Source organism: Corvus moneduloides, chromosome 24 (assembly GCF_009650955.1).
Source record: "Corvus moneduloides isolate bCorMon1 chromosome 24, bCorMon1.pri, whole genome shotgun sequence".
In the NCBI taxonomy this organism is placed as follows: Eukaryota; Metazoa; Chordata; class Aves; order Passeriformes; family Corvidae; genus Corvus; species Corvus moneduloides.
This window is the reverse complement of record NC_045499.1, coordinates 1,404,788-1,420,768: the sequence shown is the minus strand read 5'-3', so window position 1 is coordinate 1,420,768 and position 15,981 is coordinate 1,404,788. Positions and strand designations below refer to the sequence as shown.

General features: G+C 45.3%; 1 protein-coding gene across 8 annotated transcripts in view; it reads right to left on the bottom strand.

Moving 5' to 3' along the window:
* The window catches only part of PPP1R12B (protein phosphatase 1 regulatory subunit 12B), a 130,365-nt gene that overhangs the window by 71,564 nt on the left and 42,820 nt on the right, over nucleotides 1–15,981 (bottom strand). For all 8 annotated transcript variants that reach the window (XM_032132789.1, XM_032132787.1, XM_032132791.1 and 5 more), the window contains exons 6-12: nucleotides 15,351–15,425; nucleotides 12,586–12,665; nucleotides 11,893–12,032; nucleotides 6,748–6,857; nucleotides 3,473–3,667; nucleotides 2,637–2,719; nucleotides 412–537 (exon numbers count right to left, since the gene is read on the bottom strand). In XM_032132789.1, coding sequence (XP_031988680.1) covers nucleotides 412–537; nucleotides 2,637–2,719; nucleotides 3,473–3,667; nucleotides 6,748–6,857; nucleotides 11,893–12,032; nucleotides 12,586–12,665; nucleotides 15,351–15,425 — 809 coding nt within the window. The remainder of the gene's footprint in view (nucleotides 1–411; nucleotides 538–2,636; nucleotides 2,720–3,472; nucleotides 3,668–6,747; nucleotides 6,858–11,892; nucleotides 12,033–12,585; nucleotides 12,666–15,350; nucleotides 15,426–15,981) is intronic.

Below are 15,981 nucleotides of genomic sequence, written 5' to 3'. Positions count from 1 at the left end.
TAATATAAACCAAAATTAGAGATAAGCTATAACTTACTCACCAAGAGCTATCTGAACAATGCTTTCAGACTCTTATTACATTAATCTGCTTTTATGATCAATTTTGGTTTTATTCTCTAACCATAACATCAGCATTAAACAGAGAAAACATTGCATTTGAATTATGGGAACAAGAGTATTTAAATTCAGTCCAGCAATTTGCAAATTAATAAAAATAATAGCCTTTAAAAACACCATTTAGCATGACAAACATCAGGAAGTCTTAACTTTTCTTTCCTGCTCCCAGCAGAAGAGGGTCCCAAGGCCAGTTACAAGATGCAGGAGGCAGCAAGCAGGAGGCTGAGGTCTGGGAGGCATGTTAAGAGTGGTTCTGAGTGCCTGAGAACCCACGTAAGACAGAACTGGACATACCTTTTCAAGTAGGTGGATACATAGGTAGTGGGTGCACCGGAGTGGGGGGCTTCGTTTTCCTTTGGCTCGTCCCTCCAGGGCTGCCGGGTGTAGGAGCCACTCCGCACCAGGTTCACAGCGGATTCTCTAAAGCAGGACAGAGAACAGGCTTTGCTTAGAAAAACCTCTGGAGTCTGCTTTTGGCTCCTTTACAGTTTCACAACACAGATCCTTTCCTTACACCTATGTGCTTCATTGTTCAGGTGACACAGCTCAGAGAAACACCTGCTCTGGCCTTAACATCAGCTCCTGCTCTTGCCAGCTCACTTCAGAACCACAGATGATGTAACGTTTTGCATAAAGAGGAACAAGATCCTTTTTAGTCAGAAAACTTGCAAATGAAATTCAGATTGTCCACAAAGGTAATTTAACATATTAAATAGTGTCATTTAATATTCTTGCTACTGTCTGTTATCAAGCAAACTATAAACGGGCAGATATTGGAACTGTAGGGAAGCTTTTATTCTTCGAGGTATCTAGGCAAGGACAAAAGCAATTCAGCACAGCAAATCCTTTCACAGAATCATGAGGCTTGGAAAAGCCCTCTAAAATCATTGAGTCCAACGATTAACCCAGCACTGCCAGGTCCACCACAAAATCATGAAGCAGAAAACAACAAACAAAATATTTACAGTATCTAAAGCTACTCAACAAGTTATCAAGAAATTCCTGGTAGTCCTATTTATCCTGGTTATCTGAAAACAGGGCTCTTTCCCTATGCTACTGCACACTCTGGCATCTCTTCCGGTCCTGGACAGGACCCGGAGCTTGTAGTGCAGCACTAATCCATTCCCTCATCAGCCTGCAATTATTTCTCATTTCCAGTTGTTGTGCCCACACTGATGCTCTCTTGAGACACCTGTGGGTTCCAGAAAAAAACCTCAGATGTTTTGAAAGGAAAGAATATTGGGAAAAATCTGTACTACACAGCATGCCTGGGCACCATCTGTTCCTGAAGGCCAGCTCTCCTCAGCCAGTCCCCACTCCACTCAGCAAAGGACGCTTGTCAGCACCCACAGCTGGATGTGCCACTCGATAGCAGCCTCTGCCAAACCGGCTTGAGCTGATCAACAGACACAAATTGTCTGCAAAACTCTGGATCTCAGAGACTGCCTGAGAGTGAACAAGAACACAGCAGGAGGCTCTGGCAAAAGATCAGCAAAGAATCTCAAGCTGTGCTGAAATTCTCTCAGGGTGTCACCTGCCACAGCTCCTGCCCGACAATTACAGTTCACAGCCACCGCTCTGCATGTGCCTTTCCTCCTCTATTGGGGAAGTAGCTGGAAATGAGGCTAAGGTCAAATTTTACTCCTTCTAGTAAAAACTGAATCATAGAACGGCCAGGGTTGGAAGGGACCATAAAGCCCATCCAGTCCCACCCCTGCCATGGGCAGGGACACCTTCCACCTGCCCAGGCTGCTCCAAGCCCCATCCAGCCTGGTCTTGGACACTTCCAGGCATGGGGCAGCCACAGCTTCTCTGGGCACCCTGTGCTAGGACATCACCGCCTTCACAGGGAAAAATTTCTTCCCAATATCCCATCTATCCCTGCTCTCTGGCAGTGGGAAGCCATTCCCCCTTGTCCTGTCCCTTCAGGACCTTGTCCAAAGTCCCTCTCCAGCTCTCTGGGAGCCCCTTTAGGCACTGGAAGGCCCCTGAAGAAGTTGCTTGTAAAAATCAGCTCCTCAAATACATCTGGAAATCCTGGATATATATCCCATTTACACCATGGTTCCGTCCAGGGGCATCTACACTCACTGACTGTAACAGCTCTGCAGTGGAACAGTTCCTACACAGAAGAGTTCACAAGCTCAAGTGAATCTCAAGTGACAGAGGTGTGAACAAAAGGACTGAAGGTGACTGCTGAGCAAGTGACAAGTACAAGGTGCAGCTACAAAACGAGACATTTGCATATAAAAGGAACAAGGATCCATAAATCTGGTTGCCTGGATGGAGCCTGTGCCTGTGTGAGTACAGGGATGGAGGAACCAGTCTGCTGGTTCCTGCTCACCTAAATAAAAACCAGTGTACCAGAACTTTTATAGACAGAGCTGGCTCTTGACATTGTCAATTCCTGTGTACTTGAGACTGCTGAGAAAATATACAAAGCATGACTACAGAAAAATTATATTCCAGAAGTACTATTGACAGGATGGAAGCTGAGCATTAACTTCAGCCAGTCTCACCTGTTTTCTTTTTCTTCTATATCACTCGTACTGCTCAGTCTTCTGGGGACTATGGTGGCAAGATAACTCTTGTTGTCTCTGTCCTGGTAAAGCAAAAGAGGAACTTCAGCTACACATCTCTTACCCTTTCAGCACGTTCAGTGGAAATAAATTTGTGTTCAAATTTCTTCAACTAAGAAAGCATTCTCCTATCAGCTGGTTTAAGGCAATTTCTTGGGCAACACATACCACAGCATAGAAATATCAGTTCTGAAACGGATTTCCCGATGAGCATGGTAGTGAGTAAAAGCATGTTCTAACTTAGAGAATGACTTGTAAATCACAGAATCAGAGAATGGCTTGGGTTGGAAGGGATCTTTAGTCCACTAGACCAGAGCTCCATCCAAGGTGGCCTTGAACACCTGCAGGGATGAGGCATCTACCCATGGGCAGAAAAGTTACAGTTACTGAATATGTGATATGGGATTTACAAATGCAGCTGGTGGATACAGGAAGAATCCATATAAACGACATGGAAGGAGAATCTCCACTGCAGGTATGTGCTATTGCCTGTAATGGACATCTTCTGGTAAAGAACAGGCTGTGCCAGACTGGCAGCCCCTGTTCAGGGGCAGCCCCGTCCAAACTGAGCAGGAATTAGGCCAAAGGGGCACCAAACTCCAGTTCCGGAGAAACAACTGATAGGAGGAAAATATTTTTCAAAAGAAAAAGGAAGTAAGAATGAAAGAGACCCGCATTTGTTACGGATACAAATCCCAGCAATAACTCAAAAGGAAAGAGGTTTACACCTGTGGGGTAAAGTGGATACACTAAATCATCCTTGCTGAAAGCCAAACCTTTTCCTTGTTGTCCAACAGCGCAGATATCCGAGGGCTGGACGAGGAGCGATAGATGGAAGTTTTATCCCTCTGTGCCTCACGAGTGGCAGCGACTTCACTCAACATGTTGTGGCTGCCAGTCTTCCTCAGGCCCAGCCGCCACGACGAAGGTGACTCATCCTTCTGCTCGTCTGACTTGCTGAGCCAACTGAACTGTGGAGGAGAAACAGGGACATTTGGAAAAAGGAAGAGCACTGCAAGGCACACTCTAAGTTCAGAAAGTGTTTCAAAAAGCCCCAGTTTTTGCTGGGCTACATTTGTAAGACAGAGTGACTTTTATTTCCTGTTTAACTACAGGACAGAGTGCAAGGCGAACTCGCAGGGATGCAAACTGCTGTAGTGCCTCATCCCCAAGGACAGAGGATGAAAGGAATCTTGTGCCACTGTGCAGGTCTTTGCCTACACAGTGCCCTTCTCCAGCTTTGAGGAAAGAACATAATGAACAGTGAAGCTTTTATTATCACCCATTTAGGAAGGGATAATTATTCAGTAAAGGCAGAAAACCAAAAACAAGTACTCAGGTCTTATGGAACTAGCTGCAAATAAACCCCTCCCAGCAACAGAGTCCAGGAGAAGTCATTGAGATCATCAGGGAGTTGTAGCCAACAACACTGTAAAGGAAGAGACTGAGGAAACCTGGATTGTTTAGCATGGAAAAGAGAAGGCAAACATGGGATTTAGTTGCTCTGCTACTTGGGGGTGGGTTTACAGAGGACATGGAACCAGACTTCTCTGCAGTCGACAGTGAAAGGAGGAGAACAGAGAAGTTTCCACATGGGAAACCCCAGCTGACATGGAGACATAACTCCCAGCAGGAGCGAAGCTGCACTGGGACAGGGAGTAAGGGAGTAGAGCAACTCCATCCTCAGAGACCTTTTAATACTCAGCTGAGCTCAGGTAGGTCAAAGCAACATGACATGAGCTTAATCCTGCTTTGAGCAGGACACTGGACTTTGCAGAGGCCCCTTCCATGGGCAGGTAACTGTGGATACCACAGAATGGGCCTTTGTGCTTTTTGTTACATGAGGCACTTCTGACCTGCATATATTGGTCCTTAAATACACAACTGCCTCAATGTACAACTGCCTCAATGTATGACTTTAGCTACAGTTACCAAGTCTTACAAAAGGCTGCCTAGTGCCATCCAAGAATGGAGCCTGAGCAAGAGACACTTGTACAGGGCTAAGCATCAAGTTGTACAGGAAATAAAGCAAATAAATTATTAGGAGTTACTGGAAAAGTACAGAATACAAAACACACAACCACTGTGGCTCTGTGTTACTGCAGGGTACAATCACACCTTTGGTACCACACACAGCTCAGCTCCAGGGCTCAGCAGCAGTTGACAAGAAGGGAAGAGATTCAGGGAAAGGCAGCAAGAATGAGTAGAGCAAGAGAGGTCTTGCATGAGGACATACTCAACATATCAGTAGTCTCCAGGCTGAGATATGACCAAGGTAGAAGAAACACTCTGTGGCACACAGAAGGATGAATAAGGAACAATCATTCCTTGGTCCTTTCCATAAAGGAACGAGGGGCAGCAAACAAACCCAGCTTGCGGTAGGTTAATGGGACAGGGAGCTTTGTAGAGTTTTTAACTAAGCTGAAGGACTCTTTACCACTGGACATTAGAGGATCCCAATCAAAAAGTGACTGCATAGAGGAAAAGTCCAACAGGGGCTACTGAAGACAAGAATTACACCAGGTTCAGCAAGTCCCTGAAATGCCAATTGCTGGAAGGTGGGAGGGAATTCCTGCAAGATTCTGTGTTCTGTGGTATCTTCTGATGGCCACTGTCTGCCAGGACACTGGGCAGACAAGGCTTTTGATCAAAGCTGATCTAAGCATTATTATACCATAGTCTATCTGACACAAACCATCTGACACTATTCAGAATAAATGGAGCTCCTGGGGAGCTCTGCCCTCAGACTCACCGTCTGAAGACTGCCAAGCTAAAATTATCCCTGCAGTATTTGAGCAATGTTTTCAGCTCATGTCATTTCAATGCAGATGCAAAGAGTTAATGTGTACTCCACCATTTCCAGCACTTCCAGTCTACTGGGCTACACAGCTCTAACATTTTCATGTAGTTTTGATGCTTTCCTCAGAGAAAGCTCAAAACCACAGCAAAATCTGTCATCTGTAAATTCTGAACAACACAGGAACAGCACATACTAATAACTCCCCCAAGAGAGGGCAACACAGTCTAAAGCCCAGCCCGTCAAAGAGAATTACAGAAAAGTCAAACCGGTGAGAGAAGGTAAAGAAGCTGATCTTAAGTGACTGAGGTCAAATCAGTAATTGCTCTGCTCACAGGCCAGCTTCTATACCCTAACACCCTTATTCTGGGTTAAACAGCTCAAAGGAGTGAGACCAAACCTCTGCAGCTGGGAAAAGGTTACCTGAAGTGCTCACAAATCCCAGCATCCTTCTACCTCTAACAGTTCCCCTGCTAAACCAGCCTGAGCTGAACAACGCCCAGAGGAGCTCTGTTTCATTTGATCATGGTTACACTCAGTTGCATGTGGAAAACAAAAAATTGTGACTAAGCAAGAAACATTTCCCTCTGACAAGCACTGAGTGCTTCAGCCCTGGGCCAGGTATCTGTGTTGTTTTCTCCATAGTCTGGTGCAAAAAGAAAGCAGCAGCAGCAGACACGAGTTCTGTGCAGAGCAGAGTCTCCTGGTGCCATCTAGCTGAGTGATCTGAGAGTTGGAGGATTCACATAAGATTTCAGTGACCACCTTTCAAAGCTTGTATAGCCCAGTTGGCCAGCCACATGCAAACTACCCTCTGCTTGCTGGGCTGTAACATCACACCACTGACTCAACTGGCTTTGGCAAGTCAGAGAGGCACTTTGGAAGATGGTGCCAAACTCACTGCTGATACATGAGCAGGAATCAGCTCTGGTGACAGACCTGCTGGGAAGACACTGGCAGCAGCCCCCTGAGAACTGACAGCACACAGAGCATGTGCTGTAGGCTGGGTTTCTTCAACACAATTGGCTTTGGAGGGTCAGAGATTCAAGAGGAACTGTATTGTACCAACGCCCTCCTTGGAGGCAGCCCTACACTGCTGCTAACACACATCTTTATCAGAATTTCATACTACCAGGCTTTTCTAAATTTAAGTCTTAAACTCCTCTGAAAATTGGTTTCAGAGCATCCATCTCCCAGTAACACCTTCTGCTTCTGAGCACTGCTGGAGTCCCCATTGATTCCAAATTCACTTACTCTTCTGGCAGATGCAGTGAAGGAGTTGGGCTCGGGTGGTGGCATTTGCTCAGTGATGCTGGGCCTGGATTCACGGCTGGAGTGGTTGGCAAAGGGCTCTTCCTTTCTCTCTACAATTTTAAACAAGAAGAGAAACCAAATGTTTCAGTATTGCACTTCCAAGGCCCCTCTTTACACAGAGTGTGCTCTGCACTCCAGGTCAGTGCTGTGTGACCTCTGTCTCCTCGGATCTCTGAGATGTCAGCGCCTCCTGCACTGTCAGATGTCAGGGCTTTCTGCAAGGAGCTTCCCACTTCCTAAAGAATAGGATGGATACATTTGCCAGGCAAAGCTTTTGAACTTGATCCTCACAGACAAGCAAAATCTTTGCAGAAAGCACCAAAAAGGGGACACACAGGTTTTTTGTTGTTCAGAATTTTGTTTCCTGTCTGGGAATTTCTTCCCTGGTAAATCTTGGAATGAAAAGGGGCACATGCTGTTCCTGCTGTAGCACGAGTGTGGTACAGCCAACAGCCAGCGCTGGGTTTCACTGCACAGTTCTCTGCACCTGCTTGTGCTGCTGGCAGAATTTCTGGTCTTCCGTAGCAAAATCCATTTTTCTACAGGAAGCCAGGACTACTGCCCAACAAAAGCCCTTACTTGGGCTCCAAGCAAGCTAAGCAACCCTTGTCCCTGCTCACAGCTGGCTCCCTGCTTGTTAGACAAGTGCAGCTGTCCAGTATGACATTTTTTTTTTTGTATCTATGCACATGCTTGACAGAAGAACATCCACCAGACATTACCGGGGGAGAGCAAGCAGAAAGGGTGACTCAGGCAATAGGTTCACTTGACAGGAGAGCACAGGCTGGAGACAGACTATTCACCATAAACCCAGGCACTTGGAACCTGCCTGAGAAATGATGTATCTACACCCACCAACCAAAGTTTTCCTTTTAGCTAGGAGTGCTCACACAGTCATGGCTTGGAAAAAATAAAGTAATTTTAAGCATAAGCACCCAACCGGTCCTAGGAAATAATGTATGTGCAGGGAGTATAAGTGTCTGCTGTTACACATGAGGAGTACTTTGGGATGGAGCATCTGGGAGGATGGCACCTTGGAGCATGAAGATCAATCTTTCTGTAACAAATGTTCTCAGTCCTAGAAAAAAAAGGATCAAAGGACACAGAAAACAGAAAAGAGCAAGCCAAGAGAAACATTTTAAAATAACAGGAAGTTAGCAGGACTGACAGAGCCTGAACTAAAGAGACAAAGACAGAATCACAGAATCTCCTGAGTTGAAAGGGACCCACAGGGATCATTGAGTCCAACCCCTGGCCCTGCACAGACACCCCAACAATCCCACCCTGTGCCTGAGAGCGTTGTCCAAACGCTCCTGGAGCTCTGGCAGCCCTGGGGCAGTGCCCATTCCCTGGGGAGCCTGGGCAGTGCCCAGCAGCCTCTGGGGGAAGAACCTTTCCCTGATCTCCAGCCTGACCCTCCCTGCCCCAGCTCCAGCTGTTACACTGGGTCTGCATGAGAATGGATTCTCAGCCACTTTTCCCTCTCTGTGAAGCAGCAGATTTCAGTTCTGGAGCTGAACCCTCGGGTGCACTTTCATCCACCCCTAGGGGAGGGGCAATAGATCCCCCATTCCTCCTTGCAGGCCTGGCAAGGATGCCATACTTGGCATCCAAGTCCATGGAAATGCCCACGGACAAGGAAAGATGCGCTGCCATTTCTGACAGCTGCTCATTCTTGTGACTGAGGCCTGTAAAACACAGGGTACTGCAGGAAGGGAAGGCTGCTGCAGCAGCTCTCCAGGCTGGGCTGCATGGGCACTGGGAGCCTGTCCTGGAAGTTTATAGCACACAGGTCAGCTTTTAAGGTCAAGCCTAATTAGAAGGGCACAAGCTAAAGTGGTAATGACAGGTTGGGAAGGGCTAACTGTGAGCAATGTGACTGGGAGCAGTTGACTGCAGAAGAGGGACAGGCCAAGGGACTCTGTGCTGGCAGCACAAGGGATGGCACGGCCACTGGCAGCGTTGGCTTCGGGCATGATCCCACATTTTATTCTACCAAAATTTCAGCAATAAACATGAATTCCAGACAAGAGAAACTGGTGAGGATTAGTTCAATCTCCTCAAAACAAATTTGTAAGAGTAAAAATTTAGGTTTCTAATTCCTTTTTCGTAAAGGTTTTTCGATAAGAGTTTTTGTTTAGTTGGTTTTTAAACAAAACAACACTAAAAGCTTCCACGGCCTGCTTTAATTCCCAATAATTACATATTGTAATAGTTCCCAGCACAGATAATCACCATAGAATTTTATGCTGATCCTTCTCTTGTTTACAAGAGGTCAATGCCAAATTAATTGTCCTCAAAATGAATAGTGCCATTAATGCCCTCAGCTTCCTTTGTTTGAAGAACACAAATTTCTTACAAATTATAAGAAACATACTTCTCTGAAGCCCTTCACCAATTTCACCGCTTTCCTCATCCAATTTCTTCTTCCCACAGTTTCTGCAAATTCAACAAATTAATCGCAACCTGAGACTCTTCAAAACACACCTCAAAATAAACTTGCGTTACACTGCCAGCTTCTACATGTCCTGCTTTATGCTCAGCTACCAAAGCGGTTGGAATTTTTAGGTTTAAAAAGATCACTCAGAATTTTTTTTTTCATCTGGACTTTGAACACTTAAGAACAACAGTAATAACCTACGTGTCCAGCACTGCTCAGAACTGTAAAGGTATGGGAATATTAAAGAAAATGAAGAGGAATAAGGGAATAATTTGCATGCTTTCATACCCATGCCTCCTGTACCATCATGTAAAATGATGAGCAGATAAACACAGAATCTCAGATTGGTTTGGACTGGAAGGAACCTTAAAGCTCATCCTGTTCTACCCCCTGCCATGGGCAGGGACACCTTCCACTATCCCAGGCTGCTCCAAGCCCCGTCCAACCTGGCCTCAGACACTTCTGGGACAGGGCAGCCACAGCTTCCCTGGGTAACCTGTGCCAGGGCCTCCCCACCCTCACAGGGAAGAATTTTTTCCTAATATCCCATCTAAACCTACTCTCTGTCAGTTTGAAGCCATTCCCCTTGTCCTGTCACTCCAGGCCCTTGTAAACAGTCTCTCTTCATCTTCCTTGGAGGCTCCCTTCAGGTCCTGGGAGGCCACAGTACGGTCACCCCAAAGCTTCTCTTCTACAGGCTGAGCAATCCCAATTCTCTCAGCCTTTCCTCACAGCAGATCTGCTCCATCCCTCTGATCATCCTGGTGCCTCCCCTGGACTCGCTGCAGCAGCTCCAGGTCCTTCCCGTGCTGGAACCCAGGGCTGGAGGCAGCTCTGCAGGTGGGGTCTCAGCTGAGCAGGGCACAGGGGCAGAATCCCCCCCCTGCCCTGCTGCCCACGCTGGGGGCTCAGCCCAGGAATACCACTGTCTGTCACTGAAATCAGTAATACTGTGACATTTATCATTTTCATTACCAAAATGAAAAATCTTACTTTTCTTTGGGGTCCTCCTATAATGTGGGCTGATGCTGTTACCTTACAGAATCCTGCTTTAAAGAGTACTAAAGATGTGACCCCCACTGACATATGCAACAAGTGATAGCTGTGGCTCCATCCAGCTGGGCAAGTCCACACTCATTTTATCAGTGATTTCAGAAGTTTACAAGGCAGGGTTTCAATTGTGATGGACATTTCTCAAAGGACCCAATAATCTTGCCAGGAGAGTACAGGTAACAAAGCCTGAAGCTTAATCATTACCTGAATGCTTGTTGTGTCCCATTTCTATTACCTCTAGTGGTTTAACACAGACTCCTATAATGTGCTTTGCTCAGTGAACTAATGCAATAAAAAGACCTGTTCTGGCTTCACACAAAATTTAATGCTGAGTGCTGTAGATCTTTCCTTGCTGAAGGATCTTAGGCTGCTCCTGACTCTGTTAAACCCCACACAGCTCCAGGTCTTACAAGTGTGCAAACATTTGAGTTGTTTTGGTTAAACTACCACCACGTTCACATGGATTACAAGCATCGGCACCCAGTTAGACAGGTATAATTTATATTTATATAAATATGTATATAATCAGGGTAAACCCCTGATTTATGGAGAAAATATGTGTGACTTGTACTGTGTGTCTCTTTCTATCACTGACATGTCCATTTAAAAGCTCCAAGATCATTTCCCTGTGTTACTGCCATGCCCACCCAGCTGCTGCAGCAGTAGCTCTGCGAAGCCCAGCCAGGATTTTCCACCCCTCTCACCCTGCCCCAACAGCATTAACTGATACAATCCTAACACAGGTGACAATTTCACTGCCACAGAAGCACAACGAAACTGTAAACTACACTTCTCCCCAGGACCTATTTCTTAGTATATTGGATATAGACCAAGTAAGTTGATGCTAAAAGTAGTTTAACCATTAAGCATATCATAGTCCAAGATCCATCTGTGTTTGCAGAATATTAAGTACAAGTAAGTCTTGGCTTACTGTAAAATTAAGTATCTGTATTTAAACTTTCTGTGCTGCACATAAACACTTCTAAAACTAATTAAGGAAGCCACAGAAATTATAGAAAAGGAATGGGAGTAAGATGCCAGCAATATACTATAATGTAAATGCTACTGTGACTCTGTGTACTTAATCCTTACTTTCCACTATCTTTTGCAATCATTATTCATCACAGCCTGGAAAATAGAAGTTCCTCACCTCTGTAATCACCCAGGACAGCTTCAGCCCTTCATTTCAGACTGATCCAAACACAACAGGCTATTGCCTTCCTACACCTTCACTTGCTTTCCTACCATCCTGCACCTGAAGGATTCTTCTTGAACTGGGCCAACAAGAAAAAAACCCTGTTTAAGAACAAGCTATAGACAATGTGTTATCTTCAATCCATGTGAGCTGGAAGTAGGAATTAAAATAGGATCTGAAGGATTTTTAAAAAAAAAAACTATGCTGACCTGGGAGTCAGCATTTGAATCAGCTTTTTTAGCACAGTAGTTCCAGATTTCTCCAAATTCTGTACATATACACTGGAAGTAAAACTTTCAGGATGCCCTTAACAACTAATTATGTCATTATTAACAATAACAACAGCAACAACAATAGCTAGGCTAGTTATTAAATCCAAGACTGTACGAAGTCTTACCTGACTCCTTCTCAGCGTCTGACTCTGAAACTTCATCTTCAGCTTCTTCCTCTTCAGAACTAGAACTGCTTGAGTCCTTGTTCTCTTCCTCAGTTTCCATGGACTTCAGCGTGTCTTCCTCATAAAGAATCTTCTCTTTGCTGCAAAATAGGAAATTTTAAGGACTAGGCAAGCAAGTTATCTGAGTTGTATTTCTCAGGAACACACAGACATGATTTACTACATACAGAACAAGCAAAGGACAAAATCCATCTACAGACTGAACATTCCAGCACTTCCATCATGGCCAGTTTGCCACGGATTCCACTGCCAGTCTCACATTTTCTAACTCTGAAAACAAAAATGTGATCTCTCCTTTTCTAGTGCCACACAATGCAGCAGTTGGGCCGTAGGGCTCTGTGCTACAAAAAGGTGCAGTCCTCAGCCCAAAGCTCCGACTGATCCTCAGCCAGAGCAGGAGAACCAAACACCAGCCCAAGCCCTTGTTCCATCCCTCACTGGGTGTGTTAAGACACAACTAAAACTGTATTTGAGAGTGCTCAGATTAAAAAAAAAAACAAAACCATGAAATAAACAGCAGTGAATTGTTTTTGACCCAGCTGAGGCCAGCTGGCTGTGAGAGATGAAGCTGCTCTCCCATTTCTCCCATTACTCGCTGGGCAGTTTCTTTTCAACTAAGAGAGAGAGACTTACTTGGTGAAGAGTCTGTTTTGAGGCTTCCCATTCATGTCAGCTTCAATCAGCTTATTCCTTGTCTCCTTCTCACTTCGTAGCTGTCAAAAAGTCCATGAAGATGGGAGAGAGAGAATGAGGATAGACATTAACCAGCTCCGTCAGGGTAACCCAGTCAGCACCACAGCACAAGGTCAGCCCAGCCTTGTTAGACCAAACCACTGTAGGTTTGTGTAAGAAGCCACCTGAACAGCAGCACATCTGCAATGGCACTGTGAGCCCTGGACTGGAGCTCCAGCAGGGCACAGCACCCAGTGTGTCCTTGGAATGCAGCTGCCGTTTAGTAAAACCTTCAAAGGCACCTGCAGCTGCCCCTGCTGAGACCAGCGACAAACCCTGACTGCTGCCCAGAGAGGTCGTGGGCTCTCCCATCCCTGGAAGTGTCCAAGACCAGGCTGGATGGGGCTTGGTGCAACCTGGGCTAGTGGAAGGTGACCCTGTCCATGGAAGAGGGTGGGACTGGATGAGCTTTAAGGTTGCTTCCAGCCCACACTATTCTGGGATTCTGCTGGAGGTCTGTCCTTATGTGTGTGCACACATGAAATCAGGCTAGATTCAGCTAAAAATCTGCTGCCTTTGTGGCTATTATTTACTTGCTGCCAGAGGAAAGAATTCAAGTCTGCCCTGTCCAGGTAACCAGGGAACTCCTGTGAGGATGGGTCACTTCCTAAATCTCTCAAATGCACTAAGTCATTGCCCAGGAATACCTGGGATCACACAAAAACTGAAAGATTTTGTCTAGAGAGCAGCAATATTAATTTTACCACCATTGGTGGACAAAACAGTACCCAAAAATTGTTTTAGTACCTTCCAGAACCACAGAAACAGCTGAGGCAGAAGGATGACAGCTAGGGGCTCAATTAAAGGCTGACTCTGTTGTGTCATGGCTCATCAGGTTATTCTTTCTCTTTTGACAGGCAAATGAAGTAAAAGCACTGGAAATTCTGAATCATAGAATCCCAGAAATCTGGGTTGGAAGGCACCTTAAAGATCTTCCATTCCCACCCTCTGCCATGGGCAGGGACACCTTCCACCAGCTCAGGTTGCTCCAAGCCCCATCCAACCTGGCCTTGGACACTTCCAGGCACGGGGCAGCCACAGCTGCTCTGGGCACCCTGTGAAGTGGGAAAAGCTACATGGGTTCCAGTGAAGAGCAAAAATTTGGAGTACAACATTGTTAAACTGACCAAACTGCTGGAACACAGCAAAGGGAAGTGCAGGAAACAGCCTGCTCCATTCACAGATAATTCAGGAACTGGGAAAAGAATCCAAACCCAAACCAAATTAATTGCTTCCAGCAAACAAAAATTCCCTTGCTTTCCAGTAATGGCAGCAAATCATTTAGCAAGGGTGGCACAGTGTTCTGCTTTAGACTGAAAAAAATATCTGATTTGAGAGTCATTTTGGAAGTGAAATAATGTCAGTCATGGAACTGCCTGTTTTATCCTTAACAAATATAACTTTTCTATTTTTAAGTGATAAAAATGGCACATGATAAACACATGATAGATTGGCTTTTCCACTAAAAGATCATGTCCACTAAAAAAAACTGTGGTAAAATCTGGATTCTTCTGCCCAGTTCTACACTGACTGAATAAATGGAGAAGGCCTTTATATAGTGCTTCTATATAGAGAACAGGGGGGTTGTAGCCCCTGCAAAGCAGCCCTAAAAATGGGTGAGCAGTCACCCAAAAAATTCTTGTTTTTCTTCTTCATTTAAGAAGTGCAGTTATCTGTAAAATTCTGGGTAGTGAGAGAGAGGGGAATCCAAAATACAACCTGATAGTATTTATCAACGCCTAATTTAGGGAGAAGCTGATTAATTTTTAAGAAGCTCCTGTCAATGCTAAGGCTGCTATTTGAGGATGGCAGCAGCTGTGTTGTGATCAGAGCTGAAGTTCTAACCACCCACATTGTCAGTTCCTGAAAATCCATTCCTGGGGTTTATCAGCAGTGTTCCCATTCTGTCTGTTTCTGAACCCAATGTTTTAAGCGATATTTACAGGTTTTTAATTCTTTTTGAAAGAAGGTTAGCTTCTTTTTTGGAAGCACTTAAATGAGATAATTCAGTAGATGATGAAATTCAGATGAAATAGGAAAAAATTCAATCCAAACCCAACTTTCTGGCTTGAAACTGCCCTTACTTTGAACAAGATATATTTTGCTTTCCTTTTTTTATGTCAACTTTTGGCCTACAATCCCTTCCAATATTTCCACTGCACTATGAAACGGCAATTTAATATGGTTTTGAAACCACCCATTTTTTCAGTCCAGAATTCCCTGAAGTTTATAATTTCTTCTTCCTCCCCATTATAAGAAAGGCAGATACGGTAACAGATCTTTCCCAACACTGACAGTGTATTTCCCTGGATGCAAACACAAAGCTGACTTGGGTAATCACTCATTAGGAACAGAGCAGTTTGATGCAAGAGAGCCTGCCAGCCAACAAAGCAACTGCAGGATAATAACAATTCCAAAGATGAACATAAATTCCTTACCAGTTCCCGTAATTCTGCATGCCATCACACTACTGACCTCCTTGCTGCAGTCATCCAATCTAGATTTCTAGCTATTAAAAATATTGCTGTGATTAAAGATTGCAAATGAGTAACTAAAGCAAATAGCTGGGCCTTGGCTTCCTGCATCTGTTGGCACCATATGTCTTGGAGAACACCCGTGTGTGAAAAGGTAATTGGAGAGGTGGAAAACGATCTCCAGAAACTCACCACAGTCTGTTTCTTCTGCAGCATTTCTAAATGCTCCACGAGTCCCTCATCAGCCACGTCAAAGGGAGTCTGGCCCTGGTGCAATGACAGAGAACACAAGAGGATATCTGAGATGACACAGTGGTAATGTTCAAAAAAGTCCTATTTACCAGTGCTTATGCTTCACATCCTCCCTCCCCAAATGGTGAGTGACACTCTGTTTCACTCCAGAGCAAGGAAACCCATGTGACAGTGATCATGGAATCACAGAATCATTTTGGCTGGAAAAGACCTCTAAGATCATGTTTACGTTCAGTGAGCAACTTTTACCAGGGCAGTGCAGCTCTCTGGTTGCTGCAGCTCGAATCCAACAGCCAGGACTATGTTTGAGTTTCCAAGTTTCTAAAAAGGACACTCTTGCACTGAGAGGGAATGTGACTGACCTCTTACGTTGGATATAAGGGAAAGGTTCTTCCCCCAGAGGCTGCTGGGCACTGCCCAGGCTCCCCAGGGAATGGGCACGGCCCCAGGGCTGTCAGAGCTCCAGGAGCGTTTGGACAGCACTGCCAGGGATGCCCAGGGTGGGATTTGGGGGCGTCTGTGCAGGGCCAGGGGTTGGACTGTGGGTCCCTTTCAGTTCAGGATATTCCTG